This window comes from Nicotiana attenuata, unplaced genomic scaffold (genome assembly GCF_001879085.1).
Source record: "Nicotiana attenuata strain UT unplaced genomic scaffold, NIATTr2, whole genome shotgun sequence".
Classification (NCBI taxonomy): Eukaryota; Viridiplantae; Streptophyta; class Magnoliopsida; order Solanales; family Solanaceae; genus Nicotiana; species Nicotiana attenuata.
In genome coordinates, this window is record NW_017675658.1 from 46260 (window position 1) to 62630 (window position 16371).

Genomic DNA, 16371 nt, shown 5'->3' on the forward strand with positions numbered 1-16371 from the left:
ATGACTGTGAAAGGGAATGATTTGGCTCAATATGAGATCAAATCGGTCCTATTGAAGACGTTTGGTGAAACCCTCAAAAAGGGGGCTTTGATATGGTATTCACTCTTGCCCGAGCATTTAATTGATTTTTTTGAAATGCTTACAGATTTATTCATTAAGGCCCATGACGGGGCCAAGAAGGTCCAAACCAGGAAGGCGGATAAATTTTAGAATCGCGCAAGGTGAGTCCGAATTGCTGCAGGAATTTGTGATCAGATTCCAGAAAGAGAGGATGTTGCTATCGGCTGTACCAGACGAATAGGCAGCAGAGGCGTTCATAAAGGGTTTGAATTCGAGGAGCTCCGATGCCCGAAAGCTAAAGGAAAGCCTGCTCGAATTCCAAGCAACCACATGGGCGGATGTCCATAACTGTTATGAGTTGAAAGTAAGGATAGAAGATGATCAGCTCGCATTCCCGATGTCCACCAAGGGACGGGACAGAGACAAGAACCAGGACAAGTTCAAAAGCGATTCGATTCGGATCGGAAATCTTCCAAAAGTCATTTCCTACCATACGAGAGAGTTGCGGGACGCGACATCAAAGGGTTCCGATCCTCGAATAGATTCGCTCCTGATAGAAGAACCGACCGTGGCCGGAGCAACAGGTCGTTACAAGAAAAAGAGGTATCAGGAGCCCAGGATTCCACATATCCCAGGTTATCAGATTAGTGCTTCAACATTAGCATAATGAAGTTGGTATCGGCGATGAGGAATATCAATGAAGCACAATTCCCGAAGCCCTATCAGATCTGATCCCAGCCAGATGGATCCCAACTTATGGTTCGAATATCATGGGACTCACGGCCATAAAACTGGGGACTGCCGACAATTACGAGAAGTGGTGGCGACATTATTAAAGAATGGCCATCTCGGGGAGTTTCTAAGCGGCCGAGCCAAGAACAATTATGGTCGTAACCGGGACAATACAGTGCCTTCAAAGGCAACAGAAGACTCCCCCCGGTTTAGTATCAACAAGATTTTTAGAGGAAATGAAATTAACAGTGTAACATTCTCGGCGGCCAAGAAGACAAAGGTATTAGTGACTTACAGCAAGAGACTCCGGGAAGTCGCCGAAGATGATATTGCCTTCACGGAGGAAGACGCTGACGAATTTCTTCTTCCACATAACAACGCTCTGGTAATCTCTCTTAATGTCTTAGATTTTAAAATTAAGCGTGTTTTGGTTGAACCAGGAAGCTCGGCCAAATATCATTGAATGGAGAGTGCTAGAATAAACAAAATTGACCGAAAGCACAATTTTGACAACAAAGCTCTTAACTGGGTTCAACCTGACAAATGTGACAACCCGGGGAGAGATCTTGCTGCCCACGAACACCGAAGAGGTAACCAAGACCACCTTATTCGAAGTGGTAGACGCCGACATGGGTTATAACATAATCCACAAAAAGTCGTGGATACACAAGATGAAGGCTATGCCCTCAATATATCATCAATTGCTGAAATTCCCAATGCCAGGAGGAATCAACCAGATAAGAGGAGATCAACCGGCAACAAGAGAGATGAACGCAGTGTCGATTTCCAGCATCAAGGGGAAGGAGCCCAAAAAATAGCAACTATAGGAACTAATGCTTTCTCCCTTTCCAAATGAAGATGATAAAGACGATGAGTCATTGAAATGCCACCAGGTGTCGAGATACTTTCAAGTACCGGAGGTAACGGATGCAACAAAGTCCACCGCAGAAGAACTAGAGCAAGTGTCTTTATTCAAAGAATTCTTGGAAAGGAAGTTTCACTTGGGAATAGAACTCAATCCCGAACTCAAGTTAGAATTTATAAATTTTTTTAAAGCTAACGCAGATTGCTTTGCGTGGTCGCACTCGAATGTGACATGTATTCTGTTGGAAGTGGTCATGCACAAGCTAACTCTGGATCCAAACTACCTGCCGGTACGGCAGAAGAAATGTCTGATTGCCGAGGTTAGGAATAGGTTTGTTGAAGAAGAGGTAACCCCGGTTACTCAATATTGGTCCAATATAGGAGGTAAAGTGTCATGCCCCAACCTCGAGGAGCGCAACCGGCGCTCAACCGAGTAAACCCAGTCGAGCAAGCCTACTTACATCAACCTCTCATCTTTACTCATGCATTATTTACCATAACATAATTAGATCTTGACTTTTAAATTGAATACATTTGGCTCAATGGCCTAAAATTCTTTCTCATGATGGGTACACAGCTTTATAAATAGTTGTATATACTGTGAACATAAATACATGACAAAACTCAATCTTTAATTGCATGACCCACAATGTACATGGAGCTTCTATGACCATAGATACCTAAATACATAAAACGAACTAGACAACACCCACTAGAACTGTCGCGGGCTCACAATCCCCCGGATAAAGGGACGTGAGTACATGTGGAATAGTAGATAAAACGACATATGAAAATACGGTAACTCAAATAAGAGGAAAATAAAGTATATCAAGAACTACGAAACATCCCATAGAATCACAATTCAAGTCTTATTATACTTACATCATTCTGAACTTCTTTTGGGAGCAATTGATCCATATCAATGATGCGTGGGATACAAAATATAATGTAAATGCAACAACATGTAAAAACAAGGGCAATGAAAGTGGCACCTATGTTTCGTGTTTGCTATGCGTCTTACTAGACCGTCCATAGCCCCCTCTTACTATGCACATTATACACCTATGCGTTTCATAGACCGTCCATAGTGTTCATCCATATTATACACCTATGTGTTTCATAGACCGTCTATAGGATTACATATAGTATACACCTATGCGTTTCAAAATCCATCCATAGGATTCCTTCAAATTATAACCCTATGCATTTCATAGACCGTAATAGTATTTATTCATACCGTACACCTATGTATTTCATAGACCGTCCATAGGATCACACATACAATACACCTATGCGTTTCATAGGCCGTCCATAGGATCACATATACAATACACCTATGCGTTTCATAAACCGTCCATATGATTCATTCATATTATACACCTATGCGTTTCATAAACCGTCCATATGATTCATTCATATTATACACCTATGCGTTTCATAAACCGTCCATATGATTCATTCATATTATACACCTATGCATTTCATAGACCGTCCATAGGATTCCATATACAATACACCTATGTGTTTCATAGACCGTCCATAGAATCACATATACAATACACCTATGCGTTTCATAGACAGTCCGTAGGATTCCATATATAATAAACCTATGCGTTTCATAGACCGTCCATGGGATTACATACACAATACACCTATGCGTTTCATAGACCGTTCATAGGATTCATTCATATTATATTATACACCTATGCGTTTCATAACCCATCCATAGGATTCAGATATTATATTATACACCTATGCGTTTCATAGACCGTCCACAGGGTTCATAACACATAATTCTGCACATAACCATATATAAACTCAAAGCGACATGATTAACATTACATTTGAGGTCGTAATTTCCCGTATAGCTAGAATACTTCATGTTCATGCTCATCATGGAGAAACAAGACTTATTACATTAGCACATGCATGGTGAATCAATAAGTCGATTTCAATGGCATATGAGCCCAATTTCTTTACTTAAGGTTCATCATCATTTAGCATAGGACATCTCTCTTTCATCTCGTTATTCACTCACTTGTCATCTTGAGGTCATTTGCTAAGTTCATGATTCTTGGGGACTTAACATCGAAGTCATTTTGCATTTATTATTTTAGAAGCATACATACTATAATTGAAACCATTGGAACATACAATGCCTTCATATTCTCATTTTGGCAAGCGGTTACATTTCATGTTCATGCCATCTCTTCCTTTGTCTTACCATGGGCGACCATATAATATTAAAAGCATTTAAAAGATTTAGGAACGCCATAGCCTCTACTCATGAGGACGTAGGAGCTTATAACACATTGGAAATACTTACAAAGCATATCATTAGTTAAAACATCCACATTTGAGAATGACTTGAGTGCATAAGCTTTTAGCAAATCTATTTTCGAAGTCATTTTGGAATAGTTGAATCAAGGCTCATTTCATAACCTTTCTCACATCAATTCATTTGATTGGCACCATTGGCCACAAGTATAAGTTTCATTATTGGCACGGTGGCCACACTTTACATCTCCAATCCACTTCTTTCACTTTCCATCATCTTTATAGGTTATCAACAAGGCATTTCAAATCAGTACTTTAGGTACACATATGAGCAATTAAGAGTTTTAAGCACATCGAGTTTTTCTCACCAATTTGGCATCATACTTTCATTTAAAACACGACTCAAAGCCATAACATTTTAATACACATATCATTCTTGAACACATTCCCGAAAGATAACATAATGCGATAGGAACATTCGGAACACGTTTTGAATACATAACTTTCGACATTTTGCTTACTCGGGGCAATCGAATTTGTTAGGAATAACTCGGAATATGGGAATGAGGAACTTGAGCCAACCATACTTGAAAGTTACGGGAATGTCATGAAATTCAATTCTAAGAGAGTAGTTTAGCCAACTACCTTTCTTGAGCTTTCCTTACATTACTACAATGTTCCGGAAATCCTAGCAACTTCAATCTATTTAGAAACATAAAAAAAGTGAACCATAATTGGGAAGATATTCGTTGGCTCACCTCATTTAAGCATTTCATCAAATACTAGGTGTGCAAATTTGACTACAAGGTTCTTCTACAAGATTTCCTTTACCTCACAACCAATTCAATCCAAGAGTTTACTCCTTTTAGTTAAATAACCCCCTACCACCCTTATGGGTACATTCATGCACAAAGAGCAACTCCCAAACCTAAGAATCATACTTCTCATGACCTAATTTTAGTCCAAATCCCGAAATTTAGGGCCAGGGAGTAGAACCTTACCTATTAGATGAAGATCTTGTGGATTTCTACCATGAATCTCCAAAGCTTGAGCATGGAGATGTTGGTGCCCTCCATTCTCTCTCTAGAATAACTCTCTCTTCTCTCTAAAACATCAGATTTTACCTTGTAAAATGACACCCTAAGGCCTTATATCAAAGTAGGTTCGGATAAGAAAATTTCCAAAAATAACCCCCGAAGTCAATTATATAGTGCAGTTATGTGGTAGCAGAATCGATATGTGGCCAGCAGAATGGTTATGTGGGCAGTAGAATCGATTATGTGGCCAGCAGAATGGTTATGCGGGCAACATAATTTTAAAGCGGCCAGCAGAATGATTATGTGGCTAGCAAAATAATTCTGCGGCAAACAGAATTGTTTTTCAAAATTTGTCCATTTTCTGTTCCACTCAGCGACGGATTTGCGATCGGCGGAGTGATTCTACGGTCTCATAATGGACCGTAGAAATGCCATTTTCTGCAATAATTTAAATCTAACTCCCCAATGCATTGTACAAACCAAAAAGTTCATACCGTGACTCGTTTTCTACAATTTCAAACACATTAGTCTACCTCGGAACCACGAAACCCCAGGTTCTAGGTAATATTTTATGGGACCTTACATAAAGTATCCATAATGGTTAGCCAATATAAGTGTAGTACATAAAAAGAGTAACAAATTTAGAATGTTCATAGACTATAAAGATCTAAATAAGGCATGCCCTAAAAACACGTTCCTATTTCCAAATATTGATCGAATGATTGACGCTACGTCGGGGCATGAGTTGATGAGTTTCCATGATGCTTACTCCGGGTACAATCAAATCAAGATGAACCCGGAGGATCAGGAAAAAAGATTTATTCATAATGAACTTTAGCACATATTGTTATAATGTGATGTCAGTTGGGCTTAAGAACATCGGAGCCACTTATCAGAAGTTCGTGAACAAAATGTTCGAAAATCAAATAGGCAAAACAATGAAAATATACATTGACGACATGTTAGTCAAATCTTTGAATGCAGGAAATCACTTGAAACACCTCCAAGAAACCTTCGATATCTTGAGGAAGCATAACATGAAACTCAACCCAAAAAAATATGCATCCGGGGTTGGTTCTGGAAAATTCTTGGGGTCCTGGTCTCGCAAAGAGAGATCGAGGTAAATCCTGACAAATCAAAGCTATCAAGGACATTCTGGATCAACTGACAAATGTAAAGGAGCTACAAAGGTTAACTGGAAGGTTAGCAACCTTAAGTAGGTTCATCTCGAGATCCTCAGAAAAATGCCATCACTTCTTCTCGCTTCTCATAAAGAAGAACAATTTCAAGTGGACTCCCAAATGCCAATAGGCACTGAAGGACTTAAAGAGGTACCTATCAATCCCACCGTTACTGTCGAAATTGGGGGAGTGGGAACAGCTACTAATATATCTAGCGGTCTCGGAAGCGGCGGTAAGTGCCGTTTTAGTACCAGAAGAAGAAGGTAAGCAATTTCCTATCTATTATATTAGTAAAATATTGTTGGGAGTGGAGACTCGCTACCCACGCCTCGTAAAGCTGGCCTTAGCTCTTGAAGTCGCCTCTCGAAAGCTTAGGCCTTATTTTCAATGCCACCCGATAGTCGTTGTGACAACCTTTCTCTAGTGAGTTCGACATTGAGTAAAAACCTAGGACTGTGATCGAGTCGCAATTTTTGGCCGACTTTATGGCCGATTCTAGTCACGCCTTCAGGAGAAACCCTGAGGCAAGCCACTAAAACTATTCAGTTAACTAACAGCGAAGCAGAGTATGCGGCTTTGGTTGTAGGACTTGAATTGGCCCCGGGACTTGGCTCCGAGGTCATCAAGATCAAATGTGATTCCTAGTTGGTAGTAAACCAAGTGTACGGGATTTTTTATACAAAGGAAGAACTCATGTAGCAATATATGAACAAGGTTCAAGCATTTCTTGTGCGATTCAGGGAATTGTCGATCATACACATTCCGAGAGAGGAAAACTTGGAAGCAGATGCATTGGCTAATTTGGGGTTGTCTACGGAGATGAAAGGATCTGACTCTGGCACTATCGTTCAACTTTTACATTCGGTATTGGATGTGGATGGTTATTGTGAAATTAATTCAACCAACTTAGTTTGGGACTGGAGGAACGAGTTCATTGAATATCTTCGATGTGGCAAATTACCCGAAGACCCGAAGGCATCCTGGGCACTATGCACCAAAACGGCTCATTACTGCCTCATGGATGGACAATTATATAGGAGATTGTACTAAGGCACGTTCGCCCTATGTCTGGGAGCCTCGAAGGAGGATTACGTGATGAGAGAAGTCTATGAAGGAATTTGTAGGAACCATTCTGGTGTAGATTAGTTGATACTAAAGTTGGTTGGGGCAGGATAGTATTGGCCCCGGATGGAACAAGACGCAATGACATTCGTTCCGAAATGTGACAAATGTCAACACTATGCACAGTTGGTACACCAACCGACAAAGCTCTTGCATTTGGTACTGTCCCCGTGGCCATTCATGAAATGGAGGATAGATATAGTTGGTCCACTGCCAATGGTTCCTAGATAGGTAAGATTCTTTTTAATTTAACTGAATACTTCACTAAATAGGTTGAAGCAGGTCCTTACCAAAAGATCGATGAGCGCGAAATGATCGGCTTCCTATGGGAACACATAATTTGCCGATTCATAATAGCGAAGGAGATTGCTTGCAACAATGGACCACAGTTCATAGGCTCAAAAGTCACAAAATTTCTGGAAAATTTGAAAATAAAGAGGATTACATCCTCACCGTACCATCCGAGTGCTAATGTACAAGCGGAGTCAACCAATAATGTGATTATCCAAGATCTCAAAAAGAGGTTAGAAGCTACTAAAGGCAAATGGCCCGAAGAGTTACCGGGTGTGCTATGGGCATATCGGACAATGGAAAAATCGAGCACGGGAGAGACGCCTTTCTCCCTCATATATGGTGCAGAAGCTCTGATACTGGTGGAAGTAAGGGAACCAACCAAACATTTTTCCCGAGCAAACGAAGAAGTAAATAATGAAGTATTGTTGGTGAAGCTGGATCTGCTCGATGACGAAGGGACTTGGCACATGTGAGGATGGTAGCTCAAAAGAAAAGGATGGAAAGATACTATAATCGGAGGACCAGTCTCCGCTACTTCAAAGTAGGATACTTGGTTTTGAGGAAGGTACTCAGAGCAGTGGGAAATCAATGCTGGGAAGCTGGGTCCAATACAGGAAGGTCACTACCGGGTTTTAACTGTCATCGGTAAAGGATCATACGAATTGGAAACATGGCGTCAAATTGCCCAGCAATTGGAATATGACTCACCTCAAAAGGTATTACTACTGATGGATCCTATCAATACTGAAAGTATGTGCGGTACTCTTTTTCCCTTCAACAAGTTTTTGTCCCAATCGGATTTTTCTAGCAAGGTTTTTACGAGGCAGCAACGGAAAGCATAATACGAAAGGAGTGTCATTGGCAAGGTTAAGACCATTAAATGACAAGGCATTGAAATGACATACCGCTATGGGATCGTTAAATAATCTTTGGCTTGATGGCAGGTTCCTAATGGGAAGCAAAAGTTGCCATTGAACCAAAGACCATTTAACCGTTCACGAGTTGTTTCCACCAATGAAGCAAGACTTTCAGTGTTCTAATTCTTATATTTCGCGTTCGAACACAAGGGGGTAAATAGTATAAGATATGACAATAGGAATGTCATGAAAATCGAGGACTGCGATAACCGGGAACAATAATGTCTCATCGGGACCGGGGACTGCATGACCAGTCCTGTAAAAATAAGTTGTACAAGTTAGCCACATGTATTGGCAGTTTCTTTTTTTTTTCCTTTATCAAACGAACGTGTATGTACTTTTAAAGATAGAAGGAATAAAATAAAGTTTTTTATCTTTATCTTGATTCATGTCCAAACGATGAGCTGATTTTATCATTTGAAAGTTAGCAAAAAACATCAAATGTTTGTGCCGTAATGAAAAAGAGTCGTCATTTTCAAGAGAACTATAAGCATAAGAGGGCCATATATTATGAAACCCTAATAGTAAAGGGTTGATTCCGGAAGAGTTTATGCCTGCAATTAGAAGCTATCGACCGAAAATATACCCGAAGTTTTATCTAATTTGACGCAAAAAGAATAGATTTTGCACAATACTTAAGCAAAAATATACTTCATTTATCAAAATGCCAAACTCAATGAAAAGTCTGGCATAATTAGAAAGTACAAAAAAACACGCAACAAAAAGCAAAGAAGAAAAAGTCTGAGCATTGTCGCCGCTGGAGCTGAAGGGAGAGAGGGATCTGCGTCTCCCCCGATGGAGGAGGGAGGATCAGCTGCAGGTTCTTGGCCTTCATCCTCATCTTCTTCAATCTCTTCCTAGGTCCCCAAGTACTCGAAACTAGTACTTGAAGAATCAATTGCAACAGCAGGGAGGCGTTCTCGAGCAGACAACTCCAGTTCTCAGGCCTAGGCAATGCAATCATCTATGTTAGCAATGTCCGCTTTGGCCTCTTCCAAGGTCTTCCTCCTCATATGATATATTGCATAGGTCTTCTCAAATATGAGGAAATCCTCTTGGTTCTAGAGCTTTGCCTATAGATTTTCATCCTCGTCCTGGAGGTCGTCCCTCTCGGATCTCAGGGTACCGAGACGAGCATCGAGCTCAACATTCGTAGCCGAATGAAGCCGGTTTTGGTCCATCGACCTCTTTAGCCTCTCCTGCAGTCGGGCTCTCTTCTCCTTGGCGGTATTGGCTGCTTAGGTTTTTGAGTTCAAGGCTGCCTTCAAGTTATTCACTTGTTCCTCGGAGGCAGACTCACGCTGGGCAGCAACAAGTACAGTATCTTGGAGCTCGGCCCACTTAGCCTCCTCTTGGAGTTGTTTGTGTAATGAAGTGGATTCTTGGCTGTGGTCCATCATATCTTATTCACTTTGCTGCAATCAGGCCTTTATCTCGCCCGCCTTAGCAGCTTTTGCCTCCAAGACCGGGAGGCTTGCAGCAAGTTGGTCCTTTTCGGCCAACAATTGATCTCGCTCGGAAGCGAGTTCTTGCTTATCGAGGATCAATTTTTGCAGGCCCTCGGAAGAAAGAAAGGTTGCCTGTAAATAAAGAATATCAAGATTAGAAATTTCAATGCAGTAGATAAATGGAAAGGAAGTTGTAATAAGACAAGTACGGTATTGTTGCCGTGCTGTGCATGGAATTATTCAACGTATTCCCCCAAAAGGGAGCGTATTTTCTTCCTATCTTTCTCTGAAGCCAACGACTTCAAATACTTGCAAGTTCCATCGACTTGGACAGCATATGGCACTCCTTCGAAATCGAAATAGTAGCACTCCTCCTCCCTCGGGGAAATGGGGAAGGGGGTGAGTAATTACGCCCCAAATTCCCATGGTAGGGAGACCGGGGAAGAGAAACACCGCTCTCTCGAGCGTCTGTTGCCGGTGGAGGAGATGCACCAGGTGCTGGTGGCGAAGGTGCAACTGGTGTTGAGGGGCGTGAAGTTGTTGGCATTGAAGGTTGAGAAGCAGTTTTTGTTTGCTCAGTGGTCGAAGGCTGGAAAGTGTGAATCAATATTATTTACCAGATCCATCTTGCCCCAAAGCGCTTGGACCTCTTTTGTGGACGGGCTTTGAAGCTCTCCCGGTTGAGCATCTGGTTGAGCAGATGAAGTTATTTTTCTCTTTTGGAGGGGAGCCACTTCATCACTGGCTTCTCCATCTTCCACAACAACCATTGTGGACGGCTCGGTTGTTGCTTTCTTTATTTTCTTACTTTGAGTCCCAGCCGAGGAAGAATGTCGCCTTTATGGTTGCTTGTTCTCTGGCTAGGGACTCCGAGAGGAAGCACCTTCATCGGAAGAAGATCCGTGTGCACTGCTTCGAGAAAGGGCACTTTGTAGCACCCTTCTGGCCTCCTCAGAGTCAGCTAAAATGTCGACCTCGGGGCAGGGGATAGAGCCCTGCGGAAGTCCTGAATCAAGCAAAGAACAGAGTTAGCAACTTTTTTCATAAGGATAATATGTCCATGAAAGGATAGAGGGAAGAAGGAATTAGTTTACCATAATTCTTGGCCTTCCACCCATATTTGACGGTCATTTCCTTCCACCGGTGGGATTTTGGTGTTGTGATTTCCAGAATATTGTAAACCCACTGGTACAGGCCTTGAACTCGTGGTGGTTTCCACCGGGAAGCTAGAACAAAAGAAACAAAAAGGGTCAGCAACAACTGGAAACAATCTTTTCAAGAAGGAAGGAAACGAATATTCATAAACTTACGAAAGCGGTTCCATAATTTAGGAAAAGAAGGAGATGTTGCCGGGATAATGTCCCTAGTAGTGATGATGATGAATCGCTCAATCCAACCATGGTCATTATCATCATCAACGGTGGTGAGAATAGCATGGTGGCTGCATTTGCTGAAGTTTATTACTCCCCCACGGAACATTTTGGGGGAGTAGAGATTCATTATGTGTGCAAGGGTCAGGGTTTCCCCAGTCTCCGTGAAAATTTGACGTAGGCAAGCCACCGTCCACCATATATATGGGCCTACTTATGCTAAATAGATCTAGTACCGGTGGCAGAACTCCAAAATTACGGGATCGAGCCCTTCATTTGACCCCAGGGAAAATGGGCCCAAGGTAAAGGGATACGTATAGACATACGTAAGACCTTCCTTGATGAAGGTAACCCTCTCTATCATATACGGAGCAAGGATATCGAGGTTAGGGCAGTTGCAATCTGCCTTCACTATAGGGATACTAGAAGGGCGAATGGAGGAGGGGTACCTACTAACGGTCCAAGTCCGTAAAGACGCAGCTGGAGCCTTCTCTTGGAAATCATTAATGGTACTCAGGTGTTTAGGTATAATGGTGTTTACAGTGGGAGGCTCAAAATCAACATCAACTTCTTTGTCTTTGTTTCTCTTGGGGGCTTCACTGAAGAGAAGACTAGTGTTTCCAAAAAGGGAAGCGAAGGAAGTCATGGTAATTGGATATCAGTTAAACTTTTTGTTAAAGAACGTTGAGGAAGATGGAAAACTTTATAAGCAATTGCGGAGTAAAAGCAGAGAAGAAGAAGGGTTTATGAAAACTAAAACTTTGGAAGTAAAGAGGTAAAGTGACGAGTAGAAATAAAGATATAGACGGTTACCTCGAAAATCGGCAAAAATATTGCTAAATCGTGGGGAAACACGTGTTCGGGGTATTAAATGCGAGAAGACGTGTGTCCTTTCTAGCGGCAGAAACTATTCAGGAACTTTCCCGCCAAGAAAGGGATCTTCACCAACTTTCCGGTGACACAAAGATGTGTCACCATAAAGCAGAGAGGCTATCTGTATGGGATAAAATTGGTTTATAATAAATGGTCGAATGATGGCATGACGCGTGGAACCAAAGATAGGTGAAGGACGAGTCAAGTAACAGCCAGTACCCGGAATAATAATTGCAATTGACATCGGGGTAAATCCTGAAGGGAGTGTAATCAGCGGGAGAAGATCAAGTATTTGCCATCGGATAGCATTCAACGAGAGAATATTCTTTCATATTAAATGGGCAGCCGTTGCTGAAAATGTTTGTATTCATAGCCTGCCGTTACATATTCATCAATGACCATTTTACTATCATTTAAGTAGGGCTTGATCCTAGGATCTTATTTCCCTAGGTATAGCTATAAATAGTAGGCTCAGCAGCCATTGTAATACACGGAATTCTTGGCAAAACTTATGTTATATTTCATTTTCACGCTCAATTAAACAATTTTGTTAACTCTTTTACATTGCTTTCATTTCTGTCCTTGGAGACATTGCGATCGGAGCCAGGCTTGTTATCTTCTTCAATTTCAATTGCTAAATATTCTTCGTCAGAAAATTCTCAAAAAATTCTTCGTTAGAAAATTCTCCACTCTGAGAGTTCAAACTCGAAATTTCTAATTAACAGTAAAGGAATTCCGACCATTCCACTACTTCCCGCATTAGTAGAATTCAAAGGCCAAGCTTGCTATGGTTGGGTTCAAGGTCATGCATGGTTTGCGGTGAAGTGTGTTACACGATTTTTCAAAGTCAATTTTAACGGAGTTCTATCATATATTTTTGTTTAATTAGTTTATATGTTCTATATATGAATAGTTGATTTAACTGGTTTTTGACTTCAACAAATAATTTTAGAGGTGGTATCTGTTGGGTTTAGGATGTATTTAATCAATATATATTAAATACTTAAAAGAGGGTGAATGGGAAATGGAGGGAAATGAAATTTTTGAGTGAAATTTTAAGTTCCCCCTTGGCAAATGGGCATTGTCCCATATTGGAAGAGGAAGAGGTTTTTATGGGTATATAAGCAATTGCTCTTCTTCTAGCTCTTAAAGAGTTGAGAAGAGGGCAAGCTTCGCGCCTCGTCGTCGTCGCTCGCTCGGCTCGGCTACGGCTTCGGCTTCGGTCAAATGATTGATTGATTAACTTTTTGGACCAAATTTATTTGTTAATAGTAAAATATTAACAGAAATGTTATTAAATATTTGTTTTAATAACAGAATATTAATATTAAATATTAATATTAAATCAAATCCGTTTTTCTGTTTTGGTAACAGAAAAGTAACTACCCTCTTCAATTTTCCCTCTTTATTTTCCCTCTTTATTATTGAGTAAATGGCCATTTATGTAATGGCATTTATGCTGTGGGCGTTTTGCATAAACAGCCATTCTGAAGAATTGCACCTCTTCAGATTTCAGCCCAACTTTGGCTATAAATACAATACTATTCTGCTCAGAATTTCACTACGATTTTCTGAGTTTTCTCTCCTTTTTCTGCATACTTTTAGCATCAAACAAAGTAAAAAGTAAGTGTGATTTGCTACCGAACTTTGTGTTCGCTGAAACACTGGGGTTTGAAGTACCACTACACCAGTGTGTAATTTCGTTCTATCCTGGGAGGAAATAATCCATAACCTTGGGTACTAGGAGGGGATTAAATTCCTTAAGGAAACACTGTGAATTCAGTGGGCTCGAATTGGTTTTATGTCATTTCTGTTTATGTTCATTTCTGTTTATATTCATTTATATTTCCAGAATTATTTTACAAATACAGTCTAATAACAAGCTTAAGGAATTTAATATATTTTCTGTATTTGTACTTACTGTTTCTGAAAGAGTAAAACCTTTGTGGTTTTGTACTCTATTAAAATCTACGTGATTTTAACATTTGTGTCATTCTTTTACAGAAATGACTAATGAGAATGAGAACCAAGTTGTTCCAATGGTGACTTCCAATGCCTCAACAAGCCGAACGACACCGGCAGCATTGGCACCGGCGGAGAAACCCGAAAAAATTTTCGAGATTAATTTCAAGCGCTGGCAGCAAAAGATGTTCTTCTATTTGACTACTCTAAGTCTCCAGAAGTTCATCAAGGAAGATATTCCTGTGCTGTCCGATGAAACTCCAGAAACTGAACGCTTTCTCGTGATTGAGGCGTGGAAGCATTCAGATTTTTTGTGCAAGAATTATATTCTAAGCGGGCTGGAGGATGCTTTGTATAACGTCTACAGTGGCGTGGAAACGTCAAAGGAACTGTGGACTGCGCTTGAAAAGAAATACAAAACCGAAGATGCCGGGTTGAAAAAGTTTGTTGCTGCAAAGTTTTTGGACTACAAAATGGTAGATAGCAAGTCTGTTATTACCCAAGTCCAGGAATTGCAAGTGATTATTCACGATCTCCTTGCTGAAGGTATAAATCAAATTAATATTGATGTTGAAAGTAATAATCTTAGTATTTTTACTAATAGAAATTTCATTGAATGTCTTGTCATCAATGAAGCATTTCAAGTAGCAACAATGATTGAGAAGTTGCCTCCTTTGTGGAAGGACTTCAAAAACTACTTGAAACACAAACGCAAGGAGATGTCCCTTGAAGATCTCATTGTTCGGTTGAGAATCGAAGAGGACAACAAAGCTGCTGAAAAGAGAGGCCGTGGAAACTCAACAATAATGGGAGCAAATATTGTTGAAGAGAACAAAAAGAGGAAGAAGGCTTCTGGACCAAAATACAACCCAAGCAAGAAGCGGTTCAGTGGAAACTGCTACAACTGTGGAAAAACTGGACACAAATCTACGGAGTGTCGTGCTCCAAAGAAAGACAAGAAGAAGGGTCAAGCAAACATGGTTGAAAAGCATGATGATGTTGATGATTTATGTGCCATGCTTTCCGAATGCAACTTGGTGGGCAATCTTAAAGAGTGGTGGATTGATTCTGGAGCCACTCGCAATGTTTGTTCTTTTAGAGAAGCTTTTGCTTCTTATGCTCCTATTGGACCCGATGAGACGATTTCTATGGGAAATGCTTCAAAGGCGAAGATTGAAGGATGTGGGAAGATATTTCTCAAAATGACTTCCGGCAAAGTGGTGACTTTGAACAACGTCCTTCATGTTCCCGAGATTAGGAAGAATTTAGTCTCTACTGGACTTCTTGTTAAGAATGGTTTTAAATGTGTTTTTGTTTCCGATAAGGTTGTAATAACTAAGAATGAAATGTTTGTAGGAAAAGGTTACCTCACTGAGGGCCTTTTCAAGCTGAATGTAATGGTTGTTGAAAATAATAATAAAATTTCAGCTTCGTCTTACTTACTTGAGTCAAATGAATTATGGCATATACGTTTGGGTCATGTCAATTATAAAACCTTACGGAAAATTTAATTAAGTATTGCCAAGTTTGAATGTGACAAATCAAAAATGTCAAGTNGCTGCAAAGTTTTTGGACTACAAAATGGTAGATAGCAACTCTGTTATTACCCAAGTCCAGGAATTGCAAGTGATTATTCACGATCTCCTTGCTGAAGGTATAAATCAAATTATTATTGATGTTGAAAGTAATAATCTTAGTATTTTTACTAATAGAAATTTCATTGAAGGTCTTGTCATCAATAAAGCATTTCAAGTAGCAGCAATGATTGAGAAGTTGCCTCCTTTGTGGAAGGACTTCAAAAACTACTTGAAACACAAATGCAAGGAGATGTCCCTTGAAGATCTCATTGTTCGGTTGAGAATCTAAGAGGACAACAAAGCTGCTGAAAAGAGAGGCCGTGGAAACTCAACAATAATGGGAGCAAATATTGTTGAAGAGAACAAAAAGAGGAAGAAGGCTTCTGGACCAAAATACAACCCAAGCAAGAAGCGGTTCAGTGGAAACTGCTACAACTGTGGAAAAACCGGACACAAATCTACGGAGTGTCGTGCTCCGAAGAAAGACAAGAAGAAGGGCCAAGCAAACATGGTTGAAAAGCATGATGATGTTGATGATTTATGTGCCATGCTTTCCGAATGCAACTTGGCGGGCAATCTTAAAGAGTGGTGGATTGATTCTGGAGCCACTCGCCATGTTTGTGCTGTTAGAGAAGCTTTTGCTTCTTATGCTCCTGT

At 40.5% G+C, this 16371-nt stretch overlaps 1 protein-coding gene across 1 annotated transcript; it reads left to right on the plus strand.

Annotated features, from left to right (window-relative positions):
• The first annotated feature begins 757 nt into the window (after positions 1–757).
• LOC109220305 lies at positions 758–1255 on the plus strand. The gene has a single exon (XM_019384769.1). The coding sequence runs from the start codon at positions 758–760 to the stop codon at positions 1253–1255; it is 498 nt and encodes a 165-aa protein (XP_019240314.1).
• Positions 1256–16371: the final 15116 nt, after the last annotated feature.